Consider the following 27,791-nt stretch of genomic DNA (forward strand, 5'->3'; position numbering starts at 1 on the left):
CTGGCGTCCCCCAGTGTGTCACAGTGCTGGCCCCTGCTAGGTGTCTTAACTGACATCTTAACCACCAGGCTGAATGCGCTCCCCATCTTGGTGGCTCTGATGGCCTGGAGTCCCGGTTGCTGGGACCAGAGCCTCCTGTCCCAAGGCCAGTCCTACTCTACAGGTCAGAGCTGTCCCAGATACTGAAGGCGAGACAAGCTGACTTTTCATTTCACAACCCTCGCCAGTTCTTGGGTGGGACAGATTCTTGCTCACAAAAGACAGCTCAGCAAGAGAAAATGCGCGATTTTACACGCGTGGAGCAATCATCACATGGGAGCACCGGCACTCCCAGCGGGTCATGCTTGCTCACCCCCGTGACGGAGGCGCCTTCTGTCAGCCGCAGTCTAACGGGGGCAGTGAACCCCGCAGTGACAAGAAGGCAGCTTAGGCATCGGGAGTGGGAACCGTGGGAAGGCGGTGGCAGCTGTTCCCGGGTTCCTTGCTGCTGTCACACCAACTCCGAGCTGGCCCAGACGTCTCTTGGAAGACAGGATTTAGAGCGTGCTTTCGGAGGGAAGGGAAGGGAAGGGGAGGGGCAGGTGGGAAGAGTTGTGTGTCTGTGACTCTGGCCTGCTCTCTGGCAAAGGCAGAGACCCCTCTGGGTCTGCAGGGTCTTTAACTCTGCAGTCAGATGTCAGGGTGTCAGCTCCCGCTGTGGGAACCTAGGGCCTGCACCAGTGGCTCCGGGCCTATCACGGAGCTGACTCAGCGGAGGTGTTACAGGACGAGCGTGTGTGGTCTCACTAGACTCCCTGGCCTTATGAACAACAAGTAAATGTTTTCCCCATTTCACAGCAAACCTGGCGCCCCGTACTCATCAAGGACTGGCCTGGGCTTCCCTGAGCCTTTTCTTCTTTGTCTTTCTCTTTCTTTCCTTTTTTTTTTTTTTTTTAATTAAAAGATTTATCTGTTTGAAAGGCATCAGTGTTGGGGGTGGGGGGAGAGGTCTTCCATCCACTGGTTCACTCCCCAAGTGGCCGCGATGGCTGGAGCTGGACCAATCTGAAGCCAGGAGCCAGGAGCTTCTTCCAGGTCTCCCACATGGGTGCAGGGACTCAAGGACTTGGGCCATCTTCCACTGCTTTCCCAGGCACATTAGCAGGAAGCTGGATAGGAAGTGGTGCAGCCAGGACTCAAACCAGCACCCACATGGGGTGCTGAAGCTCCAGGCAGCAGCTTTACCCACTGTACCACAGTGCCGGCCCCCCTTTCTCTTTCTTAAAAAAATTTTTTTTTTCTTTTTTGAATGGCAAAGTAACAGAGAAGAAAGTGAGCGAGTGAGACTGATTTTCCCATATAGTGGTTCATTGCCCAAATGCCCCCAACAGCAGGGCTGGATTAGGCCAAAACCAAGAGCCAGGAACTCCACCCAGGTTTCCCATGTGAGTGTCAGGGGCCCAAACACTTGGACTGTCCTCTGTTGCTTCCCAGGCACATTAGCAGGAAGCAGGATCGGAAGCAGAGCAGCTGGGACTGGAGCGGGCATGCCAGCATGAGATGCTGGTGTCACAAGCAGTGGCTTAACCAGCTGTGCCGTGAGCTCCCCCCGCCCCCAGCTGTTCCTTGGAGTCAAAGCCCTGGACTGTGCTACAACGTTGTGGAATGCAAGGTTTTCTGCAAACTAGCTTGCGTTTCCTAAAAATATGCAAGGAGAGCAACCCACAGCGTTTCCAGGCAACGCGGCAGGCAGTTTTATTGCACACACGGGGTTTTGAGCCGGTGAACTCCTACCCCGAGGCGGGATCCTGTGTGCACCGCGTCAGTGCCCCGCCCACGTCAGCAGCCTTTGCCACATTGGCACACACCAAGCTGAGTTCTCTTGCCGAGACGTCCATGGCTGCCAGGACCTGCTCTGCCCAGACGGGAAGAGCCAGAGAGCTCATGAGCCCCCCCGGAGTCCCCTGAGCTGAGGATGGCGGGAGATGGTATGTGAATCTCTCAGCCTCCTTGGCCCTGGGGTGAGAAGTGGGTTCTCCATTGGTTCTCAGTTTTCCCAGGGGGTTAAGCTTCCATCACCCTCGCAGGGCCTGGTGTGGTCATGCACCCTTTATGTAGGCTGCCCGCTCTTCTCTGGCATTTCCCACTCGCTGGGGGGTATTCCTGGATCTTTCTCCAAATCAACCAGTCTACCACCTCCAGACCTCAGCTTCTGGGGAGCCCTAAGCCAAACAGGAAGACTGTATCAGCACTGACCAGCACTGGCACGGCCCTAGGCACCCTCAGATGCTAGTCTTGAGCCCAGCCCAGGAGCCTTTGCCAGCCTCACTCGATAGGGAAGACTCAAAGGCTCACAGTTTCTTGTCCAGGGGACCCTGCAGGTGAGCTGGAATCAAGACTGGCTCTTTGCCCCATACCCGCTCTTCAGAGCAGAAACTGGATCTGGGTTTGTGCTGGCTCCATTTCTTCTCAGGCCCAGGAGGCCAGAGCCTGGCAGGTGGGAGGTGCTTAGTAAGCACCCTGGCCGGCTGCACGCGCACGCATTGCAACAGCCCTAGGATATGGCTGCCATTATCACCGTCCTGATTTCACAGGTGCCCAGGCCACGGGCCCCTTCTCCAGTCTTCCACCGCCATGAAGGATGGTGGCGGACAAGTGAGCAGAGGTCTCGAGGAGGGAGGGAGCAAAGGCCTGGCCTACCCTGCCGCCAGCTGGGTGATCAACAAAGCACCGTCCCATCTCTGAACACCTGGCTCTCACACTCAGGGAAACCGGGTCTATTCCCAGTGAATTATCTGCTAGCCCATGGCTCCCCGCAGCGGGATTGATCTATCACGCTTTCTGCCCGCCCACCCCTGGGGGCCCAGCTCTGTAAGTGGAGGGGACTCCAGAGCCTCTGTCCAGGCTGGGGGCTGCGCACGGAACACTGTCCCGGGAGGAGCTTTTTATCCTCCAGATTGACACCTGCTTCAACAGGGACAGCTGCAGGGCGCCGAATCTCTGCTCTGGGGCACCCACGGGCTCCCCTCTCTGCAGCAGGCAAGGTGTGAGGGAGGCTGTGGGCACAAAAGAGACAGGACAGGGCCCTTAGAGAGAGACCTCAGCCCCATGTCCAGACCGGCTGCGTGGGGAGCCCCTCACTCTCCTGTCCAGGCCCCAGGAGCAGCGGTCGATGAGAGCAGAGTTCAAGGTCCAGCCTTGGAGACCACAGGTGGGGCTGATCAATCAAAGACGCCCGCGGTCAGAGGAGGGTGGGTAGTCAGGAGGTTCAGTGGGAACGGCAGGAGGGGCTCACGGGATCCCTTAGTCAGCGTTTACTGAGCATCTGCTCGGTGCCAACACTGTTCCGGGCACTGGGATCACAGGGAGAATGAAGGTTCCAGCACCGGCTCCTAAGGGGGCTACCCTGGAGGGAAGCAGACCCTGAGGCAGGGAGGGCTTGGGTGCCCCTGGAGAAGAGAAGGAGTTGGTGGAGAGGCCAGGCAGAGCCGACCCCAGGAGCTGGGAACAGGAACGCCTGCGTCCTCCCGGTTCTCCAAGGATCGGCCGCACACCTGGAGAGGCCACCGCACATCCAGCTGTGGCCTCCACACCCCATCTTCCTCCTGCCCTCAAACTCTCCTGTACTGGATGTTGGCGCCCACGAGCAGGAAGTTCTAGGAGGAAGAAGACAGCACAGGAGGGTGAGGAGCCCTGTCCAAGCCGGCAAGACACGTGTGCTTCGATGTAAACGGAGCCCACCCATTGGGAAACAGTGCCTAAACGGCGACATGCCTCGGTCCCCAAGGTCCCCATGAAGCACAGCTTTGGACGACAAGCCACTGTCACTGCTTCTTAACGGGCCTCAGAAATGTCTGTTTTTTGTGTCACCTGGGCCAAGAATGCAAAATTGTGAGCCTCTGGGGTTCCCTCTGCTGCTCTCCTGACGTTTCCATCACCCAGAGTGCCGGGATTCTGAGCTCAAGGTCAAGTTCAACTCCTCCCCGCAGCAATCCATCCCCCTACCTTTCATGATCAGCCTGCTGGCTGGAGTTGACCTCACATTTTTAATGAATGTGATAATGGGTAATAAATCTGCTAGTCCCTTCCCATGTGCCAAACGTGGAGCTGCAGTTCTCACACTTGGCTTCGAATTTTCAGATACCCTGTAAGCTTTGTGAAACGTGGACAATGAGGAGCCGCCACCCCTTGCTTCATGGCAATCTCCCCGAGGCTGCCTAGCATACTAACAGCCCACAATAGTCATCTGCCTACCTGCTGCATAGTAACTGGCAAGCCCATAATAGTTGCCTTTGCTAAAAAATAAATAAATCTGCTGGACTGTTTTTCCAGGGTCCCTTGTAAAACTGGACAGAGCTGGCTGCAGCCAGTTTTGTAACCGGAGCCTGTGCAGATCGGCTCAGACTGCACAGGGAGAGTTACCCTGTGGTTCATCGTCATGTGGAGCGACACCTCCGATCTGGTATCGGCAGCTGTCTTTGCACATGCGTGGGGTGTCCACGCGTGATTCGTCAAGGCACGCTCCAAGGATTCTCCACCCCCGCTTCCCTCTGCACCTGTCATGTTCTGCCCCCGCCATTATCTTAAATCCATAAACCCCAACCTCCTCTCTGAGCGGGGAGACGGATGTAGGCTTCAGGAAGAACTGCCCCCCTGCCCCCCGGCCTGTAATTGATAATGAACTTCTCTTTCTCAGAAGTAGAATGCCGCGCTGGTTCAGTGTGTGAGAAGGAGAACCTGCCGTCTGAGAGCAGGTGGGCTACACCCGTCCTGCCCAGGTGAAAGCTGAGGCCAGCTGTGTGGACTGACACTCCGTCTTCATTTGGAACAGCGATCTGTCTGACTGCTTGGGAACACTCAGCGGGAGGTGACTGTGGACTATCTCGGAGTCCCTGCAGATTTGTCTTGCAAATACAAGAGCAGGGGGTGTCTACTGTCCCCCGTACCCCCGACGTTAGTAGTTACAATGGGCGGAGACTTGACTAGGTGCCAGGCACCTGAAGAACCCATGGACAGCTTACCGGCTTAGAGCGACCCCCAGAACGTCCTAACCCATGCTGGCTTCCCGAGGTGCAGGGCTGGGCTGGGTCCCACCTGCCCAGTTATGACCCCCAGTCGGCCCCCCCCCAGTTACCTCGTGGGTCTGGAGAAGCAGGTCGTAGAGCTGAATGTGCCTCAGCAGAGGGAGCGGGAGGCCGTGGGCCAACTTCTCTGCAGGTTGAGGCATGACATTGAGATTGTCAGGAAATGACGGTCACGGACACATTTTCCGCCTAGTACTCTGCGCTCTGCACACTCCACACGCACTATTCTCATTTAATGACCACCACGACTAAGAGGTAGGTGTGATTAGTACTCCCATTTGCAGATCAGGAAACAGGCACGAGTGGCCATGTGACTTTTCTCTAGGTCACACAGCTAGAAAGGGGCAGAGCTGGCATTAAACACAGAAGGCTAAGCTGTCAGAGCCAATGGGAGGAAGTGGCAGGTGCGGGGCAGCCACGAGTGATCGGGAGCCCCACCTGATGGCCTTGCACCCCTTCTGCTTGCTATGCCGGATGAAGGTGGCAGTGCCTCACAGAAATAGGGCTTGGGGGCTTGAAGCTTTGTGTTTTGACTAAAGGGTGGGGTAGTTTTCTGGGAAACAAGAATTCAGAGGCGTCCATTGAAACTTGACTCTCAGTCTTTCACCTGCCACTTCCATGAGTCCCAGCTCCTCCCCTGAGGGAGGTTTCCTGTGCCCCACAAAGCTGCCCCAGCCTCCAACCCTCCTCCAGCATCAGCGAGACCTCCCTGAGTTAGCCACCCAGCCCCAGAGAGCCCTGGCACCCAACTCCAAGTCCAGCTGTCATTCCCCCAAAGAAAAGAATATCCATTCTTGACTTGGGAAAAAAATCCATATTCTTACCATTGACCTTGGGGTAGAGGTTGTTGAGAATGTAGTAGTTGAGGAGAGCTTCCAACAGCTCCACCTGGTGGAGAACAGGAGAGGTGCACTGTGACCACACGGGCCATCTTGCCTGCCAATGGCCACAGGGTCTCGCTGTGGGGTGTGCCATGCTGACATGGCAAAAGCCAAATTGAGATGGACACCTACACTTGCCACTACTTTATAAAAGTATTTTGAGATGCACATTTATATGTACACAGATAAACAGACATTTTGGAAGGCAGTACCCCCAACTTGTTTTTCCTTTGGGAAGAGCACACAGGTTTGACTGAGCCCTTGGCCTTATCTTTGGTATTTAACTTTTTCATTTACAGTGAGAGTGCTTTCCTGAATTGTATATTTTTAAAAAACTGAGTAAAAACTAAATGAGCTTCTGTTTCAAATGCTTTAAAAATTATGAAATAACGTCTTTTAACATCCATTGTATGCCAGACCTAAGGCTCTGAGTTTCCATATATATCTGATTGAATCTTTACCACAACTCGACAAGGTTCATACTAAAGTCCCCATTTCATAGGTAAGGAAACTGAGGCCCACAGAACCAAAGAGACTTGCAGGAAACAGGGCAGCGGGGTCAGGATCTGAACCTAAATTTATCTGTGCCTACAGTTCTTGCTTTCACCCTCCACGTTCTGGAAACCTGATAGGATGGCCTTTTCATGGCAGTCCAGGGCATTTTGCAGGCCATGTGCATGCACCAGGCCAGGGTGTTACTGCACCTCACCCTGTCTGCGCTGCAGGAAGCCATCCCTGGGGCCTGCGGCAGTGTCTATGCCTCCCGTCTGTATGTCCACTTCTACTCTGTAAGCCCTGGGGAGGAGGGCAGGGGTGAAGCGGGTCAGAGGCACCCAGCGCCCACGGGGAGGTGAAAGCCAAGACAACGACTTCCACCCCCTCCCATGAGCAGCAGCTGATCACCCCACCTGCCCCCTTTCCAGAAAGTTCTTCTCCATCACTGCAGCCCACGCTGATCTTGCCCTTCTCTTTCTGCCATCCAGGTCTCCTCTGGGTGGCAATCACCCCTTGGCATCGCCTGCCCGGCATGGGACTCCTCTTGTCTTCCTAAGAGTCCCCGTGTCCCCCAGCCTCAGTCCACAGAGGTTGGGATGGCTGCCCGAAGTCATGGTCCCAGGACTGTAGATCAGGTCCCTGCTGGGTCAAATGGCCTCGCTGCACTTCCAGCTGCAGTGACTGGTGGAGGGGTGGGGGCTTTTTTTTTTATTGTAGGTTTTGTTTGTTTGTTTGTTTGTTTGTTTGTTTTTAACTTACAAGAAACCTCAGGGCTTTTCACCAGGGATGAGGCTGCCTGAGGTTGAAGTCAACACAGATGAAAGTGGAACAGAGATGGAGAGAGCGGATACAGTCAAGCTCCTGGATCCTGCTGTGCAGAGAAACCTCCAGCCTTGGGGTTTTTTTTCGTTGCTTTTTGATTTTTAGCTCTAGGACCCTATGCATGCCTCCTCTTTGCTTAAGAAAATTGCAGCTGGCTTCCTATGCTTTGCAATTAAAAGAATCCTGTCCACTAGGCAGCACGGTTGTGTGTTATCCTGGGGTGCAACTGTGTCTCCGTTCTGGGTCTTGTACTCCCTAGAGGGTCCACGTTTCTGCAGGGACGAGGGCACCTCTTCTTTTCTACTTCCTGTGATGGGTGCACGGGAATCACTTAGGACGCACCCTAAATTAGTTAGCATGCTAGTCATGTCCGAAAGGAAAACAACTTACATTGAATCCTCCGACTTTGGATTCTTTCAGTTCCACCTGTAGCCTAGAACGGGGCAGGAAAGATCCAGAGACGTGAACATTATGCACACAGAAGCCTGAGCAACGCTGGAGTCCCCAGAAATGGGAAGCCGTGGCCTTGAGACAGCACCGGGCCAGGGCAGAGTGGGTGTGGAAGCGACGATTGAGTAACTAAAAGCAACGCTACACCAGTACTGGGAAGACGGACAGTGGGGAGTTGTGGAAGAAGAGCCCAATCTTTATCATTTCAAGAAACTCATATAGCTGTCGTCTAAAACTCAGAGATCAAGAAAAAGCAGTGTTAGCAAATTCTTTAGAAATCTGAAGTGTTAGGGGCAGGGGTAATGGGGCAATTGGGGTGAAATTTACGTTTCCAACCCAAACAGCAGCCCCTTAACATGGACCAGAGGATCACAGTCCTACCCCCAGCTGCAGAGCCGGCCCCGGTGGGATGCCCCCGCGTGGGCAGGAGCCTCACTTACCTTCCCGGCTTCAGGGACCCAGTGATCTTGCTGGTGTTCAAGGTCAGTGTGGCAGACACATTAGTGGCCTGGAAGAGCCGGGAGAAGGTAACAGGTGTACATGATGGATGTTGTCTGGCGTGGGAAGCATGACTCAACACCAGCTGTCTCCTCTCACCACTGGCTCAGCGCAGCGGAAGCAGGAAATGTGCCCACCAGACTGCAGACTCCCAGAAGGCTCACTGTAAGTGCTCAGTAAGTGCTTGAAGTTGGCCTAGAACATTTGTACTTGAAACTGCTGCCCATGATGGCAGTTGAACTTTGAACAGACTACCAAGAGAAGGCACAGGGCCTGTCCCTGCACAGCTCTACAAAGGGACATTTCCCGCAAGCTCAGCTCCAGCAATAATAATTATAGATTACATCTTATTTTAAAATCAATTAAGAACAGCGATCATGTTGGCAACCAGAGATTCGCCTTGTTGAGCTTCAGCCCTAAAACAAGAAAGCTGAGCTCTCCATCCAGTTGAGCAGGTTCCCCAAAGGCCTCTCAATTCCTTCGGCATTAGTCAGGGCCCATCAGGAAAGGATTCAAAACCACTCTCAATATTTAATGCAGTGGGAATTTAAGACAGGGAAATTGTTGTACAAGAGATGGAATCACTAGAAGCTGGAGGCTGCTTCCTCCCCAGGGCTGGAGAAGACGGAAGTGCGGTTGTGGGAACCACCATGGAGAAGACACTATCACTGCCAGAGCCTCTGCTCAAGGCAAACAGATGGGAGAACACACTCTGGCTTCCTCCTTCTTCCCGCCCTCCATTCTCCTGACAGTGCCTCCCATTGGCTGACCTAACTGGAAGTCAGGGTGCAAGGAAGTCTGGGAAATGTAGTCTTGAGGGGCCAGCTATAGCCATATAACAGAGCAAATAGGACAAAGGCTCATGTACATTTCTCCCCACAACAGCCCAGACTCACTCAGAGGGCAATCCATACACTAAACAAGTAAACCTGCAAACAGCCACACAGGTGCTTGTAACAGGCACTGTGAAGAACAATCATGGGTTGCTCCAAGGAAAAAATGGCAAGAGGTAAGGTAGGTTGAGGATGAGCCCGATGCAGCCAAGCCCGGCTGGGGCGGTGGTAATTAACTTGAGGTCTGAAGGAATTAGCAGGTGTTGAAAGGGAGCCAAGCACGCGGGCAGCGGGCACAGCAGTTGTAAGGGCTGAGTCTTACCACACCCAGCCGGAAGACAGGCTCCCTGGCAGAGCTGGGCAGGACCACGAAGGCCTCAATATCCATCTGGGGTGCCGCGAACAGATTCTCGGGGCTGAGGTTCACGAGTGGGGCCGAGGCCACTGACCCTTGGAGCTCCAAGTTCATGTTGGGGTAGAGCTTGGCCAGCTGGGAGCAGAATGAAGAGATTATGTCGAGAGAAGAAACTCCAGGGATGTGGCTGCACCGAGAGTCCTGAGGAAGTCCAACAGGCTGAGAGTGCTCTGTGGTTGGCTTCGTCTGTGCTCAATGCTCTGTGCCTTTTCTCGGTGACAGCACAACTGGACATCTGTCCACACAGACAGAATCCGCGTCATCGATTTCATGGCTGCATTGTATTCCATGGTGATTGGGTATTACATTGAGCCAGTTCTACTGGGCTGTAAGCTACCTCCAGGCTGTGGCATTGTCACATTCACTTCCCTGAGCACCCTTGGCTAGTCTTTTCAGGAAACCATTCCTAGGGGTGGAATCGCTGAGTCAAAGCACAGGGCTGCTTTTAAAGGTTTGGTGAGAATTGCCAACCTGTCAGGCCGGCTTTGGCCACCCCACTAGGCAATGAGGGAGAGCCGTGGGTCCTCAGGCTGTCACTGCACTGGGTGACCGGACACCCCGAGAATGGACGCCAGCGTGTTTAAAATACAACACACACAGATCCCACTGTTTCAAACACGACGGCACTGTGTGGCTTAGCTAGAGGGAGGAACAGAATTTAATTCGGGGCAAGACCATTCCTTTGCAGGGAAAGTTGGTGGATGAACAACTTTCCCATGGCTGCCGCCGCGGCTCACTAGGCTAATCCTCCGCCTTGTGGCGCCGGCACACTGGGTTCTAGTCCCAGTCGGGGCACTGGATTCTGTCCCTGTTGCCCCTCTTCCAGGCCAGCTCTCTGCTATGGCCAGGGAGTGCAGAGGAGGATGGCCCAGGTTCTTGGGCCCTGCACCCCATGGGAGACCAGGAGAAGCACCTGGCTCCTGCCTTCGGATCAGCGCGGTGCACCGGCAACAGCGCGCCGGCTGCGGCAGCCATTGGAGGGTGAACCAATGGCAAAGGAAGCCCTTTCTCTCTGTCTCTCTCTCTCTCACTGTCCACTCTGCCTGTCAAAAAAAAAAAAAAAAAAAAAACCTTTCCCATGAGCCTCTTGGTTATGTCAGTGTAAAATCTATATCCTGTTCTTGAATGAGAAGCTTCACGGGGTGGGGGCGTTGCTTCTCCGCATGGCCGATGATGAAACAGGCAGGAAGGCCGAGGAGGGTTTCCTTCTCTTTTGGGGGCAAAAGGGACAGTGGAGCCAGAGTACGGCCAAGGGCAGCCCAAAGCTGGCTAGGACAACATGGCGGCCGGTCTGGCTGTGAATGGGGCTCTAGGAACAGAAAGGGCCTGTAGGGGGCGCCATGGATACAGACATAGCCCAGATACCATCGGACGTGAGGTTTACACTTTTCCCCACCTTTATAATTCCCTTCGGCTATCACCACACCTTGTGCAAGGTATGTTACCCACTGCTGCCTCTTTCTGCCGTGTCTCGGGGTCTTGGGGGCAGGGAACAGGACTGGTGGATTGTTTCATTATTAAATGAGATGACACACCTAAAGAATTAAGTCCAGCAATGACAGAGCTACCAGGTTGTTCACTACAACACTGATGTAGTAAAAGATTGGAAACGAGGAAGACGGCCTTCCACCAGGACAGGTTAACCAAGCTATGGTCAACCCAGCCATGGCAGGGTGGGTACCGTTGAAGAAAAGAATGAGAGCACTTCCTCTAGACCTGTCGGGAATGGTCTTGCAGATCTAGTGAGGGGGAAAAGGGACAAAATGGTGTCTAGTAGTCCTCTATTTGTGCAAACGCATAGACGCACAATATTTGCTGCATGCCTTATGCTGAGAATATCATTGGGAGGGCTCAGATTCCAGACGGGCTGGGTGTTGGGAGACATGCGTGGGCTGGAGACTTTGCACTCTAGAACTTCATGTGTCTTTTGAAAGCTGAACCATGAGAATTCGTTACTCACTCAAAAAATAATGTTTCAAAGCACTGAGAGTATGCCTGACCCCTAAGAAGCCCTCTGTTAGATGGCATTAGTTAGGGCACATGCTATGAAACATGCCAGCGTGCTTGGGATTCTTAGCGCCGATAAAAGGCTGGACAACCTGTGATCCCAGCAGCATGGGGACTGGGATTTTGCTACTGTGACTTCGCGGGGAGCCCCGAAACCTGCAGCCCCCCTACCCCCAGGCCTTCACTGTGGGCGGCTGCCACCCTTCGACTCTTGGCCAAGCTGAGAGGAGTACAGAGAGCTTAGGAGAATCCCCAGGACTCTCGTGCGCTTGGTCTGCACCCTGGGGGGCTGCGAGAACTCTTACCCGGGGGACAAAGGCGCGGAAGGACTTGGTGGTCAGCCGGATGTTGGAGTCGGCCGGAACCTGCGGTGGGGACACAGAAGAGTCTTAGGGGACCGGACAGGAGCTGAGGGGCTAGAGAAGTGGGGGAGGGGGAGTGCCCCAGATGGTAGCTTCTTGAAGCTGGTCTTGTGTTCACCCCAAGCAGAGCACCTGTGTCCCTGGCTACTCTCCTTGGGGTGGAGGTGGCACAAAGGCCTCCCTGGGGGACTTCGGGTGCCTCCCGCAGTCCCACTGACCTACGTTTGGCTCCTGGCTTGGTTACTGGGTGTTCCCAGGCCAGTCCTTTCCTGTCCTTAAGTCTCAACGTCATCTACAAAACCGGGATGATAGTTGTCCTTGCCTTAGGTCATTGCGAGGCCAAGTGAGCAGAGGGCACAAGCCCTCACACATTGTGAGTGCTCCGTGGAAGAGCTGTGATCACCCCCAGCACCACCAAAAGCCAGGCCTGTGCCACGGATGTTTGTGTGTGTGTGTGGGGGGGAGTGGTGGTGAGTCACCGTTGGTCATGGGAGAGGAGAAGTCACGCGAGGGAGAGTCACTCCATCCACCTGCTAGACAGTCCCTGACCAGGGCAAACAGGCCCATCCCTGTCGAACTGAACTGTTTTATGTTCATGAGATGTCAACCATTATGAGGTGCTGTAAGAAACAACCCTGGAGCCCCCACGCTGTGGTGTAGTGGGCTAAGCCTCCACCTGTAGCACCGGCATCCCATATGGATGCTGGCTCTAGTCCCGGTTGCTCCATTTCTGATCCAGCTCTCTGCTGTGGCCTGGGAAAGTAGAAGATGGCTCAAGTCCTTGGGCCCCTGCACCCTCATGGGAGACCTGGAAGAATCTCCCGGCTCCTGGCTTCGGATCAGCTCAGCTCTGGCCGTCACAGCCACATGGGGAGTGAACCAGCAGATGGAAGACCTCCCTGTCTCTCCCTCTCTCTGTCTGTATCTCTGCCTCTCAATTAAATAAACAGAATCTTAAAAAAAAAAAAAACACTTTGAAACTAGAAACATTAAAGAACCTAGAGAAATACTAAAGAGGGGATCCCTGTAGAATCCAGTCTCCCTTACACAAAGCCCCATGGGAGACAGTCATGTTCAAGGTTAAGTATCAGGCAGACTTTGTTTTACCTGTTTACTGGGACCCTTTTCACTTGGGCTGCAAGGGAGCTCCCTGCTAGAGCTGTTTATGGGCCCAGAGTGCTTACAAGTGAGCTTTACTCTACCCTCATCTTTATTTCTGTCTCATCTAACACTGCATCTGTTATCCCGCCTCATTCACTAAGCATTTTTAAATTAATCTCCACGCATCACCAGGAGGAAAGGGAATTGAATTAGAATAACAGGGCTGCACTAGAAAGGAAGGAAAACACAGACAAATGAGCTGCAGGGGCGTCCATGGCTGTTATGAGGGAGAAAGAAGCGTGGCTTGGAGCTGCCTGGTAGCCAGAGTGAAAAAGGGAAATTGCTCTAACTTTATTTTCCCTGATTCTGACTTTTCTCTCTCTCGTAACTTACAATGTTTCTGACATAAATGGGGTGGAGAGGGAAGAAGGCAGGGAGGGCTGAGTCCTAGGGTTCCGAGAGCGCCCGTCTGCCTGCTCCTTACCATGGCGTCTGTGATGGAGAAGTTCCAGTACCCTGACTTGTGGTAGGCCAGGCTGGCGGTGTTGAAGACGTAATCGGAGATGGCAAAGTAGACCATTCGGCTGTGAGCCTCGGGGAGGTTCATGGCTGGAGCAAGGAAGTCCACTGGGCTGCGGTGATCCAGAGGGAAAATTTCACCCTGGCGAGAGAAACAGGGTCCAGCGGGACTTGTCACATGCTCCCCCCACCCCAGGCTGGTGTCCACGCTAGGGAGTCAGCCACATGGCCTGGCCCAGCGACCTGGCCACGGACATGGCCTGAAAGTCCATCACGAAGCGTGCTTTCTTTGGGTGAAAGTGTAGCTGAACTTGGGCGTGGCTCTGGTATATTAACCTGCAGCGGTGCTGACCACCCCTCAGCACCACCCTGGGCCAGCCCTGATGGACCTTTTCCTGCAAGGTGGGCGGAACAGGGGGAACAAGGAGGAGAGGAGGTCTGAAGATCTTAGGGTCGTGAGACGCCTGTGCTGGGCTCCTAGCTCTGGGAATGCTCCTCACCGTTCTGTATAGCCTTGCCCTTGGCACAATGGGCACCACGGGGGAGAGGAGCTGACTGTTAGAGGAACAGGCTGACCCTGAGGATTGCCTCGCTGGGGCTGGACCCACCCAAGCCTCTCCGCCAGGAACCTCACCTTAAACATCACATCCAACATCCCAGCTGTTGCCCGGGGGGCCTCCATCAAGCTGTAGTCAATGCCAGCAAAGCTGTCGATCTGCGTTGTGACTGTGGACCAGGATGGGGCAGAATGAGGAGCCGGGCACAGCCTTTGACTGACAGAGAAGGCTCTGGCCGCTCCCTGTGACTTTCTTCTGAGCCTCCTGCCCTTCCACCTAAAGACCCCCGAGCGGGGCCAGCAACAGAGACCTGCTTCCCCATGGAAGAGGCTGCACGGAGCTCTGGTCCCACTGCTGGATTGACTGCGGTGGGGGCATTACACTCCGCGCGCCGAGGCCCTAAGGGAACACATTTTGTGCTCTCACACATTGGGTCATCTGTGGCCGCCCGGGCCCCAGGTGCACACAGCGTATCAGACGACATCTCAGACAGCTGTCACTGGCTCTGCACACTTTCGTCGTGCTCCTGGGACCCAGGGACTCCTCCCGCACACACGGTTGTCTGTCCTGCAGATGCACTCACACATGCAGGCAGAGAGGCGTGAGCAAGGGGACCCCTTGCTGGCAACAGCCAAGAATGAAAGAACAAGGAAGAGACACCGCCCTGATGGAATACTATACAGCTGTTAGAACGATGCCGTTGCAACAGCCACTTAGAGAACCGTGTGGTATCACGCTAACCTCTGCGTGCCGTGGCAGCCTGTGTATGCTCCAGGACATTCAGAGCAGCACGACCCCTAGTGGTCTCGCGCGCAAACTGCCCAAACAGCCTTCAGCCGTGGAGCGGGACCCAGAGGACACCGCACAGCCGGGAGAAGGCAGGGTCTGCCTGGAGGCAACAGGCTCTGGGCCACCTCAGGGTGCTCAGCCTTTCAGGCTTTGGAAAAAAGACTCAAAAAGCGTACGACTGCGCTTCTGTACAGGGTGCAAATTAGTCTTTGCTGGTAGAAGCCGGAACCCTGGTTAGCCCTGAAGGCTGGGCGGTGGCTGAGTTCCTACAAGTTCAAAAAGAAACAGCCCGCAGAGCAGCATCTACACTCCGCATGCTGGCACACACGCATCGTTCCACATAAGCTCAGGAGCAGAGAGGACGCATGGATGAAGGTCTAGGCACAGGAGTACGTGCCTTTGTGTCTGAAAAGACCTGAAAAGACGCGCCCCAGACAGAAGCTACCTCTTGGAAGAAAAGTTGGGGCAAAAAAGGGAGCATTTCCTTTCTACTTCGTGCCCTCCTGTGCGATGTCTGGTGACATCTGTGCTCTTACAGACGTCACCAGCGTCCCAGGAGTGCATGGGGCGCCCTACCTGGCAGTGTCTGTAGATAAGGCTGCAGGTGGGCCGTCACGGCTTCCTCAATCTGCCTGCAAATCTGAGAGAACAGACAGGAAGGCTCGGTGAGACCCCGGGTTTGACCTGGCACTGTGCTCGTCTTCACACGTTCTCCCAGGGATCAGTCATTCTACAAACCTCGGTGAGTGTTTCTCACGTGCTGGGCACGACGAAGACAAAAGTGCGCCCCCGTGTGGACCCCTGGGCTTTCTGGGAGTCTGTCCCACAGCTGATTATCTGAGCAAGGCAGTCACTACCGCAGGGAGGTGAAGGGGACCTAGCTGGAGACACTCCCCCAAACTACGCCATTAGAGATATTTTCTTTAGGGAGACCTTGGCTCCCAGAACTCAGCTTCATGGCAGAGCGAGGTGGTAACTAGGAACAGGAACGCAGGTGAACGCAGACTTAAAGTGAATGCTCCTCATCGGCATCACTGGACAGCTGAGGCTCGCCATTCTCACGTGCCCAGCGAAGACCGAACGCTCGTGTCCGGAAGTCACCCACACACAATTACTTGTCACCATCCGAGAGGGAGCGTCTCAGGAGAGAGAAACACATCTCCAACCCTGCTGGCTGTGCGTGCTGCCACCATCCCTCGGATGATCTAGTATGTAAGCCAGCAAAAAGTGCCTGAGAAGGGGGCTGTTTCCACGAGAGCCCGAGATGCATACTCTGGGCAGGGGAGGTGCTGCAAAAAGGTATTCAAATGTGGACGTCAGAAAGCCTTAGGAGGAAAAAGCAGCCATGAAAACCTAGGAGCGTTCTGCACTGGGATGGCTTCCCAAGTGCCTTTACATCGCCATTGTGATGAAAGAATTTATAGCAGGTCAATGCTTTATGCAGGCAAGACCCAGTCCGTGAGAGGCCATGGTGGTGAGTTATGCGCCCTCCACCCAAAGCTGACAAATGAATTTGTAGTCCCTGTGTTTTCAAACACTGGGCTCCAATGTTAAGATTTTCTCTTGTCTCTGTGTGCAGGAGAGTCCTCACTTGAGTGTTTTCATTAGCCAGCTGCCAGCTACTGTGTAACACGTCCACCTGAGAGGGCTGTGGGGGGGCCTTGGCCTCAGGTGGGGCTCACAGGTGGCTTCTGGGCAGAGGTGACATTGTTAAGGGTGAACAGGCATCAATCAGGCACTGGGGCATGGGAGGGGCTTGTAGCTTATCCCCCCTTTGCAGCTGCCTTTCTGGGGAGGAGTTTAGCAGTGAGGAGCTGCCAGAACACGGAGAAAGGTGGTAAGAACATTCCAGATCAGTTGCAGCGGAATTGGAAAGTGCCATTGGCCTCCCCGTTATTCCCTTCTCTTTTTCCCTTCAGACAACAGCCCATCAACTACTCCCACACCTGCGTCCATCTGCTACACCCACACATGGGCCCATCTGCCATGCCCACACCTGCGCCCACCTGCCCCACTGCTGCAGGGACCCAGACGGCAGAGGCAGGGGGCCATGGAGGCACAGCAGGGTCTCCCAGTGAGACAGCAGCAGAGCCAAACAAGCCTGGGTTCAAATCCTGCTCGGTGACCTTTGCGCCATCTCTCTCCACCTGTGGTCCTCACGCACAGGAAGCAGTGGCGAGGCCAAGGCCATGTGCCTCTGGGGTTTTGGAGGCAGTGGGGCTGAGAAGTGAGTGGGTGCTGCTGCTGCTTCTCTGTCCTGCTGCTCCGACACCGCATCCTGTCCCGAGTGCAGAATTAGAAAGCACTCGCCCAGGCCCTTGGCTTCCACGGGAGGAGATCTTTGAGGACCGTAAGGACTGGGGTCAGGGGAGCTCTCCTTGTCCCAAGGCACCGGGTCCTGTGAGGCCTTGGCATAAGGGGCGCCACATCCCAGGAAGTTCTACCCTGATCTTTCCTCTCCCTAGCCAGCTGACGCGGGGTGAGTTCCTCCACTACTCAGAGCTTCTGCTGTCAGAAAAGTGAGGCCAAGGTTCGGTGGAGCACCCGGCATGGAGGCACTGCAGGATTAGCTGCTAGCACCTGCCACGTGGGCCTCCCATAGCAGAGCCCTGGGGCCAGTGCCGGCAGCTCTGCTCTGAGCCAGCTCCCTGCTAAGGCGCCTGGAGAGCAGCAGAGGGTGCCCAAGTGCTCAGGGGCTGCCACTCACAAGGGAGATGGAGGTCCTGCCTCCCAGCCTCAGCCCGGCCAACTGCTGCGGCCATGTGGGGAATGCAAGTGGATGGAAGATCCCCCCACCCTGTCACTCTGCCTCTCAAATAAATAAAATAAGTCTTAAAAAAAAAAAGAGAAAGTGGAAGCAATTAGATACTATACACCATGCAGATGGCTGGCCTTTAAAAATGCATGTGTGTGTGTGTGTGTGTGGTATGTGTGATGCATGTGTGTGCATGAGTAAGTGTGTGATGCACATATGTGATATGTGCATGTTGAGTGTATGGTGTGTGGTGCATATGTGTGTGGCGCATGCACGTGTGTACAGTACATGCATTTGTGGTATTGTGGTACATGTATGTGTGGTGTGCATGGTGTGTGAGATGCATGCATGTATGAGTGTGATGCACATATGTGATACGTGTATGTGTTTAGTGTATGGTGTGTGTGGTGCATATGTGTGTGGTACATGCATGTGTGGTATGTGTGGTGTATGTGTGATGTGGTGTGTATGTGATATGTATATGTGTTTAGTGTATGGTGTGTGGTGCATATGTGTGTGGTAGTGCATGTGTGTGGTATGTGCAGGTGTGGTGTGTGTATGTGTGTGCATGTGTGGTTTATGGTGTATGTGGGGGGGTACATGTGAATTTTTCCTTTTATTCCCAGAGTCTTCACTATAGACCCAGGTCTGGGTGTGCAACACCTCAAAAATGGGATTTTGGGGGTGAAATGAGTTTTATTTTAGCCAAAGATTATAAAATCTGAAGATTTCACATATATTTTAAACAGGAATGTCTGACAACGCCACAGCCTCTCCACCCAGGGCAGGCACCCACGAGCTTGCCTGGGCCCCCCGTCTCTGCGGGCACCTGAGTGCTGGTCTCCTTTCTAAAACCTCTTCATAAACTTATCTTTTAAATCCACTTTTTGACCATCCCCCCCCTTTTTTTTTAATTTGACAGACAGACACAGAGAGAAAGGCAGGGGGAGGGAGATCTTCCATCCACTGCTTCACTCCCTAGACACTCATCAGGGCTGAAACCAGGCCAGGCCAGAGCCAGGAGCCAGGAGCTCCATCCAGGTCTCCCACAAGGGGGCCGGGACCCAGCTACCTGAGTCACCATCTGCTGCCTCCAAAAGTCTGCACTGGCAGGAAGCTGGAGTCAGGAACAGAGCTGGGCTCGAACCCAGGCTGTCGGATCTGGGATGCGGGCATCTTAACCGCTAGGCCACACTCCCACCCTGTGAGTTCCTGTCTGACTTTTGTAGGATCCGAGGTGGCGGTGGCAGTGAGCAGAGCTGAGCAGGTGGAGCCAGGTCCCTGGCCCCTGCATCTTGCCCTTGACCAAGCACCTGGCTGCTTTCTGCCTGGCTGGACAAAGGCAGAGCCCAGAGAGCGCTGCCCCCAGCGCCACACAGTCAGCCTGTGACAGGGGCAGCCGCGCGTGTTCTCTGGGCCTTGGGCCCCTGTGTGTCCACACTCGCTTCCCCAGCCCGGCTCAGGCTGGACGCGTGTCCGCGGCCTCCCTCACCCCCCAGCCGGGCCCGCTGACCTTGCTCTCCAGCACTTCGCGCAGCCTGGCATCGATCTGGCTTTGGAGGAGGTTCAGCAGCTCCCTGTGGAGACGCGCAGGCGCAGAGTGACAGTCAGCACAGGCCTCGGGCCAGGCCAGCCCCCAGGGGGTCCTCCCCCCAGTCCTGGCGCCCTGCAAAGCCCCAGGGTCCCACCCATTCCAGTTCAGTGCACCTAGCTTCCCAGCCACCTGCTGGACCTGCTCAAGGTCAGGGACTTGGGGGAGGGACTGAGAAAGCACTCTTTTTTTTTTTTTTTTTTTTTTTTAATCCAGGGGACTGAGCAACTCAGAGAGGAAAGGATTTGCTCCGGGATTGGCTTCAACCACCTGCCTCGTGTTTCTCTCTGTGTTCCACCTCTCACCTGCCTGACAAAGGGCCCCTGAAGTTGACTTTGGTCAAGCCCTGGCTTGAATCTGCACCTGAGCCTCCCAGCCGTGGCCCCTACAAGTTTATCTTTGGGAGCCCAGAAAGAGGCTGACGGTTCCACCCGGAGCCAGGCCAGGTGAGGGGATGCAGGGGCTGCAGCCGGGGCCCAGGCTGGCGGAGTCCCGGCGGTGACCTACTCCAGGTCCCCCTCTATGTCCAACTCCACGTTCTGGATGTCGCTGCTGCAGCTGGAGGTGGTGACCGTGGGCCTCCCGGAGGGCTCGCTGCCCAACACGAGGTGGACGGAAATGGTGAGGCCCTTGACATACAGGTCAAAGGAGTTCTTCAGTCTCCTGAGGAGGGAAGAGGAGCGATGGTTAACTCCTCGCCCAGTGCCTGCCAGCGCTGGGGTGGGAGACGTGAAAGCTCAGTTCTTACCCTAAAGAAAGTGGAGCAGAGCAAAGAAGCAAGAGTCACAAATAAGGCCCAGAAAGACCTAGAAGAAAGCCTGGGGCCAGTCTGTATTGTCGCGGGTGGACAGAGACATGTCCAGCAAGATCTGAGTCTCAGAGGCCGTGAAGAAGTGGCTGCTTAGCTTCCCGTCTCCGAGAACTAAAACTCCAGTGAACAAAGGCACCACACGCAACGTAAAAACAGACAGGCGCCCCCAAGAAAGAGAGGCTCTCCTCAATACTGGAAGCTGCAGACGAGCTAAGTTCCTTCACATGAAGAAGACAAGCCGGGGCCAGCGCTGTCGGGGCCAGCGCTGTGGCACAGCGGGTTAAACCGCTGCCCGCAGCGCCGGCATCCCCTGTGGACACCGGTTCAAGTCCTGGCTGCTCCATTTCCGATCCAGCTCTCTGCTATGGCCTGGCAAACAGCAGAAGATAGCCCAAGTGCTTGGGCCCCTGCACCCATGTGGGGGGACCCAGAAGAGGCTCCTGGCTTTGGGCTGGTGCGGCCCTGGTTGTTGTGACCATTTGGGGCGTAAACCAGCAGATGGAAAGTCTCTCTATCTCTGTCTCTCTCTTTCTCTAACTTTCAAATAAATAAAATAAATCTTTTTTTTTTCCAAAGGACAAGCCAATACAGATTAATGAGGAGAGGGCAAAACAGGACCCCCCCCCCAAATCTAAGATATGGCAACAGTTTCAATGGCAAATAAGAATCATGGAAAGTTATTAAAAATACAAATGACAATGATAGCATTTCTCACCTATCAGATTGATAGAAGTTTTGAAGTTTTAGGACAGAGGGCTGGTGAAGATATTGGTAAATGGGACCCCCGACACGGGCACTGGCACTGGCACAGCCCCTGGGGAGCACAGCCAGAGGCCCCTAAGCTCGCGGTTCCCATGCACACTCTGCTCGGGATTTGACTTCTGAGCCTTTATCCTGTGGCTCCTTCTGCCAGCCCAAGTGTGGGGAGCCGCTCACGGAAGCTCGCGGGCGAGGATGAGCAAGGAAGAAACAGCCCGAGTGTGCGTGAGGGCTCAGCCCGAGGAAGCCACGGCACCCACGCTGCGCAGCCTCTAAAAGCCGCAGGGCAAAGTGCATCCTGCACGCGGTGAATGGTCTGTCCTGGGCGCGAGCTGCCTCCCGCACGCGGTCTGTCCGATGAGCCAGGGACACCTCAGGCCAAGGTCAAGGTCCTGAGAACAGAGTCGACTTACAGGAACGCCTTGCGCACCTTCCAGCTGCCCCGCACGTGGATGTAGGCGTCGGAGATGTCGAGACTCAGGCCCTGGCCGGGGAGGGGCCTCAGGGTGCCACGGAGCAGCTCGAATCTGGGGATTTCCAGACTGGAGGGCAAGACACGGGAGGGAGAGGTCAGCTCGGGCCTTCGCCTGCCTTCCCACCCTCTCCCCGGGCGCCTGCTCTGTGCCAGCCTGGCTCCTGCGGCCTCGCGCAGCCCTTTACATTCTTTGCATTGTGGTGCCTCCCAGAGCACCCAGTGGCGTGCTTGTCCCCTCTTCACAGAGAGGGAATGGAAGCTTGAGGAAGGGACGCAGTTGTCCCAGTCACACGGTCACATTAGCGCCTGGCAGGGCCCAGAGCCTCACCCTCCCCTCCACACGTCCAGGCTCAGAGGAGACACAGGAAGGAGAGACAAAGGGCCATCGTGGGAGAGGAATGTTCAGGGGCCACGCTATGTGCCTGGTGCTTAGTAGGTGTTCAATGGATGTTGACTAATGGGTTGACTACAAGAGGGAGGTGATGAGGGAGGGAGGGAGGAGGCGGTGGCAGCGAGCAGGGAAGGTATAATGGGCCCGGGGCCTGCTGCCCTCCCTGCCCGGCCAAGCCTGCAAGAAGCACTCATGCCTTTTGGTTAGTATCAGCTGTTCCCATCTTGTGACTCTCAAACGCTGCCTCCTCTGGGAAGCCTGCCCTGATCCCCCAGGTGCAAAGCTCAGCTCTACCACTTGGCTGTTCTATTTACAGCCTCAGGCCTATCCTCCCTTCTAGACTGAACTCTAAGAGGCCAGACTGGATCCTAGATTGTCACTCTGAAAGAGGAAGCAGTATCATCTCCGTCTCACAGGTGAGGAAACTGAGGCCCAGGTCAGACAGACCCCTGTGCGAACGGCTGGAGGAACTCAATCCCCCCCGCCCCCAACCCAGAATTCCCTTCTGAAATCCTTGAGCAACTCTCCTGCTGACTGCCCCCCGCCCCAGGGTCCCTGACCCAGTTCCAGGCGCTCTTACGCTCCCTCTCCGGGGCCCTTCCCCCAGGCCTCCCCAGAGGCCCACCTGTAGAACTTGTACTGTGCACGCCCCAAATGTTTGATCCTGAAGTCCCCGTCGAAATCCGGCAGCGTGACTCCAAGGAGCTTTCTCTGCAGAGCCAGCAGCCCCTCCCTGGCCGCTGGAGAGAGAGAAGCTGAGTCAGCATGGTCCGCCTCCCTCCCCTGCTCAAACCGTCGATGGCTTGCACCTGCCCTGCGGAGAGACGATGACTTCTGCATCAGCATTACTTAGGTGCAGGTTCCTGAGCCCCCACTGCGTGCCAAGGAGCACGAGACATGTGCAAGGATGTCCCTGCACTTGCTGGGGGGTTTCTACGTGTGTGCCCATTTTACAGGCGAGGAAAGGGAATGCCTGTGCCAGCAACTCCCTGAGGGAAGGAGTGCTGGGCACTTGCTGGCTCCTCTTTCCTGCCCACCATGACATGTGGCCCTTGTAGAAGAAACGGGCAGGGTTTGGGCCAGACTCCAGGTGTTCGGGGTTCCAGGTGACTTTGAGCAAAGCCCCAGGCTCCACTTTCCCGGCCGTTCCAGCCGCAGGGATAACAGAGAACGGGCAGCACAAAGGGTGCTGGGAGGTCCCTTGCACTCCCAGCTGGGTGCTTGGCACGGAGCAGGTGCCCAGCAAGCGCCTAGAACAGCAAAGCAGGGCTTATTTGATTAACAATATGGAAAAGGCCAAAATGTGCAACTTGAGAGGAGTGGTTTCACCACACGGTGTGTCCTCACAGTGGAAAGGATTAGGGACAAACACTCCTGGTTCAGTGTTTCCAGATACACAGAATTTGCTAGTCCCACTGCCATGGTGTGTGTGTGTGTGTGTGTGTGTGTGTCCCTGGAGTCTGCCCCAGCAGACCGCATGTGTACCGCCGGCCAGCGGCACCCTTTCCCCTGTTTCCCGTGCGTTCTCCTTCCTGCAGACGCCCACACCAGGGCCCCTCTGCCTGCCCTGCTGCCCCTTGTCCTTGGTTAATTCCCCACTTTTCTTATCCACTTCTTCCAGGAAGCTTTCTCTGGTTTCTCTCTCTGCACCTAGCCAGTCTGGGCTCCCAACAACCCTCCTCAGGGGAATGTTATCCTCCCCCCCCCCCTTTGACAGATAAGACACTTATGCGCCTGCGTCCTTCCGGTGGGTGGCCACATCTGTCTGTCTGTGTCTGGGACTCGCTGTCTGGGAACTGCAGCAGGATAGAACTGCTGGAGAACTGGCACCCATGCCCCAGCAGCCCCCAACCAGTTCAGGCCCCCATATCAATCCCCCAGCTCCCCAGCCCCTCGGACAGGATAATTCTGAAGCTTTGTCTTAGCATCTTAAAAAAAAATGTCCTGGCCTTGTAGTTCAGTGATGAAGCCACCACTTGGGAGGCCCACGCCCCACAGCAGAAGGCCTGATGGGGTCCCAGCTCCGCTCCTATCCAGCTCCCTGCGCATGCGCCTGCGAGGCAGCAGGTGGTGGCTCAAGCACTTGGGTCCCTGCTACCCATGTGGGAGACCTGGATGGAGTTCCAGGCTCCTGGCTTTGGCCTGGCCCAGCCCTGGCTGGTGAGGCCTTTTGGTGAGTGAACCAGCAAATAGAAGATCTCTCTTTCCTGTCACTCTGCTTTCCAAAAACTAGGTAAATAAATCTTTAAAAATACTAAACGTTCTCCACGCCGCATGACCACCACCGAGCTCACGATGTGGTACATTCCAGGTCCCCAGCCTCCCCTGTGCCCCCTCTGAAATATGCCTGCCTTGGGAGGTCCCGGGTTCTGGCTGCTCATTTTAAAGTGTGGGTTTTCAAACTTCACCAAGAAGCTTCCGGTGGGTTGATCCTGTCCCATGGGGTGGTTGCCGGCCACCACCCTGTAGGGGCTGCCCTCCCTTCACGGCCCCTCCCCTGCGGTGCTTGCTACAATCATGTCCCAGACTGACTGCTCATGTTCATCCGAGTAACAACGGGTCCAAGTCCCACAGCTGGTGGGGACGGGGCCGGAACAGAGGCCCTGCCCCAGGCCCGTGTAGAGCACCCCCTGCTGGACCCAGAGCAGCCTGGGCCTGGGCCTGCAGAGCCCTCAGCCGCGACTTCTCACCGTACTCCAGGCCCTTGTCCGTGATCCTGGTGATGAGGCCGGGGTTGGTGCCCAGAGCTCCCGGGGCAGCTGCGAGCAGCAGGCTCAGCAGGGTGGACCCCAGCAGGGCCCTGGCCCAGGTCCCCATCCTGGATTCCCCGTGGCGTGGGCCGGGACTGTCACACTGTGGGCCGAGCCTGGCACCCTTAAATAGCTAAGGCCAGAGGGTCGGGGGCGGTTCCTGAGGGTGGGTGGGCTCCTGGGAGCGGGAACAGGAGGCACGGGGACTGGAAGCTGCTTGCAACATGACTGGGGTCACAGGTCATGCTTAGAAGTCCTGGGTTGTCCCCGCAACTGGGTCAGAGGGCTGTTGCCAGCTGCAGGGGGCAGGGGCAAGCCCCACCCCTTTCCCCCAAAAGACACTCACACTCACCACCAGAGGTGCTGTCTCTTCTCAGCCAGGCTCTTAAGGGCTGGGCTTGGAAGGCCTGGGAGAGAGAAGAGGACGCCGAGGTCAGAGAGGCCACGTGGCTCCCAGGATCCCACACTCGGCCAATGGCAGAGTTGGGACAGGAGCCAGGTCTGGCACTGTGTGACCCTTCTCCTCTTTATACTGGACTCTGTTTATTTGAAAAGGAAACCTGTTTCCCCGTAGGGGGGGTCGGGCTCTCTCAAAGCTTGCTGGTTTTCCGGAAGGCAGCATAGAGGTTGTTCAGCAGCCACGTGCCCTGCGACCCAGCCGCTCTGCTTCTGTCCGTGGCGGTCAGCAGGCCAGCACGTCCCGGCAGGAAGCTGCCCGCGGCTGCCCCAAGCGGAATGGGCAGCAGCGGGAGCTCTGAGCATGACTCCCAAAGCTGTGGAAGGGGTGCACTTCCTGATGAGCAGAGGGGCCCCAGGCGTGGCTCTGTGTCTTTGTTCAAAATAGGATGCAGAACCTGAGAGAGAGAGACAGAGAGAGAGAGACAGAGAGAGAGAGAATCTTCCATCCACTGGTTCATTCCCCAAATGGCCACAACAGTTAGGACTGGACCAGGCTGATGCCAAGAGCCAGGAACTCCATCCAGGTCTCCCACGTGGGTGGCAGAGGCCCCAGCCCTCGGGTCATCACTTGCCACCTTCCCAGGTGCATTAGCAGGGAGCTGGATCAGAAGCGGAGCAGCCGGGATTGACAGCCAACCCCACTGAGACAGAACGCTGCTGCCAAGATGGGTTTCTGTGTTTACCAAACTGGAAAGGATTTAGCAGGGAGTTTCGAGGTGTGGTCCCTTGTCTGGTGAATAGGAGTCTGGGCACTTTAAAGAAAAATTATTTTGCTTGTTGCTATTTACAGTGTCATTCTCTTAGGGTGTGCTTTAGGCATATCTTGTTACTTCACAAGTAAAATTACATCTGGGAAAATCAAATTTGTAGTCGAGATTGTGCTTAATCTTTAGAGTTGTTTTTTTTTTAAAGATTTGTTTATTTATTTGAAAGGCAGAGTTACAGAGAGGCAGAAGAGAGAGAGGTCTTCCATCTGCCGGTTCACTCTCCAAATTGCAGCAACAGCTGGAGCTGGGCAGATCCGAAGCCAGGAGCTTCTTCCAGGTTTCCCACATGAGTGCAGGGGCCCAAGGACTTGGGTGATCTTCTACTGTTTTCCCAGGCCATAGCAGAGAGCTGGGTTGGAAGTGGAACAGCCGGGACTCGCACCGGTGACTATATGGGGTGCCGGCACTGCAGGCAGTGGCTTTACCCCCTAAGCCCAGCGCCGCTCCTCTTTACAGTTTTGCCCCAACACTTCCTCCCTGGGTGAGCTTCATTCTGTGCTCACCTCCAGGAAGCCCTCTCTGACCATTACCAGGCTTCCCTGATGGTCCCAGACTCCCTTGTGCTTTCTCCATCAGAGCGTTTCTTGCTCTCTGCTCTTGGGTAACGGTGGCCTTTTTCATTTATGCCCACAAATCCTTCAGTATTTCCCAGGCTGGTATTGTGATTCTCCTCCCTGCTACTGGGTGCCTCCACGGGAATGTGGTGGGAGTCACAGAGGGACTTCTTGGGGGGAGAGCCGAGAGGCACTGGGGCTCAGATTGGAACTTCCCACGCGTGTGCAGGGAAGCCCAGGCCAGGTCTCTCGACTCTTCTGTGTGCTGTGTGCTTCCTGCCACTGGGCTGCGGCTTGTCGAGGTCCTTGTCTGTCCCCTCTGTCCCCAGCCTGGCTGCTTCTTGAGGACAAGACTGAGCCCCTCCTTGTCCTGTGATCCACAGGCATCCAGCAGGAGCTGGAAGGTGCTCACGGGGCACCTGCTGTGTGCCAGGTGCTGCACACACCTCCTGACGCTTGACAAGGGGAGGTGACACCGCTCACAGCCACCCGGCTGGGATGGGAGCCCAGGGCTGTGGGAGGCGACCTGCAGAGACCCCAGAGGTGTGAACAAAGGAGCCAACCTTGGAAAACAGTTTCAGACCTAACAGGGGGAGGGTTCTCGGAGGGGACGTTCTCACAGCTGTGTCCCCAGGGTGCCTGCCCAGGGAGGGAGGGGCCCTAGGCGGGAGTCCAGCGCTCCCATCTGGCCCAGCCCCTGCTGGACCCCAGGACCTTTTCTCCTCCTTGGGCCTCAGTTCCCTTGTGTAAAATGATGGGGCAGAGCGGGTGACTCCCACAGGCCCTTCCAGCTTGGGGAGGGAGGAGACCAGTCTGGACAGTGCCTCCTCACGGGGACAGGGACATCACTCCTTCTCTGGCAGTGGATTGAGGATGTCCCCGACTGGGGGCTGTAGGCAGGGCTGGGGATTTCCCATGGCAATGTCCTTGGCCCTCAGAGCCAGTGGCCAGCGTGGATATCCGGTGGCCCCAGGCCAGGCCCCCACCCCCACAGGTGCCTGCCTGGCTCCCCTCCCTGGTGGTGACCCTGGGCCCCAGTGGAGGCCTCCGAGTGGTGTGAGCCTCATGCAGACCTCCTGGCCTTTCTTCTGGGGACTGCCCACCCATGCATGTCCTGGCTGCCGTGACCCCTGGCCCCGCCCCCCCACCACGAACACTCTCTCTCCCTTAACCAGGGCAGAGTTCATCGAGTGCCTGTTATGGGAAAAAGTGTCTCAACTCTTTTTCCAAGAACTTGGCTCCGCAGAGATCAGAATTCAAAGCAGGGGCGTAAGCAAGGCGCACCAAGTCGAACAGGATTTATTTAAGAGAGTGAGCGCACACACACGCGTGAGCGCGGGCCGCCCCACAAGCAGAGATACCTGTCAGGAGCGGGTCGCCTCAGAGGAGAGGGAGTGGGAGGAGGCTAGGGAAGGATCCCATGTGTGGTCGGAAGCCACGAACCAGTGTCAGCAGCAGGGGCGCACCGGGTGTGGTGCGGCACAGCAGGGCCCACCCTCCGCCACTGAGGAGGCCTTCCCAGGGGAGGGGACGTCCTGCTGGCTCGTGAAGGTCATGTGAAGGTCATGTGGAGGGTGGCCCGGAAAAAGGGAGCCAGGTAAGCAGAAACTCAGAGCCCCTGAAGGTGAAGGAGCCTGAGCAGGAGACGAACCCGAGCCAGGGCCACGGGGTCTGGGCAGGCTCCGCC

General features: G+C 55.8%; 1 protein-coding gene across 1 annotated transcript; it reads right to left on the reverse strand.

The window, feature by feature from the left end:
• Window positions 1-3,590: 3,590 nt before the first annotated feature.
• LBP (lipopolysaccharide binding protein) lies at window positions 3,591-24,391 on the reverse strand. Its single transcript, NM_001195719.2, is given in 15 exon segments — window positions 3,591-3,635; window positions 5,114-5,190; window positions 5,888-5,951; window positions 7,652-7,694; window positions 8,152-8,219; window positions 9,365-9,532; window positions 11,770-11,829; window positions 13,412-13,588; window positions 14,081-14,172; window positions 15,369-15,432; window positions 19,061-19,124; window positions 19,646-19,801; window positions 21,122-21,250; window positions 22,200-22,314; window positions 24,265-24,391. Coding segments are annotated over 15 exon segments (1,449 nt in total).
• Between the last annotated feature and the right edge of the window lie 3,400 nt (window positions 24,392-27,791).

Source organism: Oryctolagus cuniculus, chromosome 11 (assembly GCF_964237555.1).
Source record: "Oryctolagus cuniculus chromosome 11, mOryCun1.1, whole genome shotgun sequence".
NCBI classification, from domain to species: Eukaryota; Metazoa; Chordata; class Mammalia; order Lagomorpha; family Leporidae; genus Oryctolagus; species Oryctolagus cuniculus.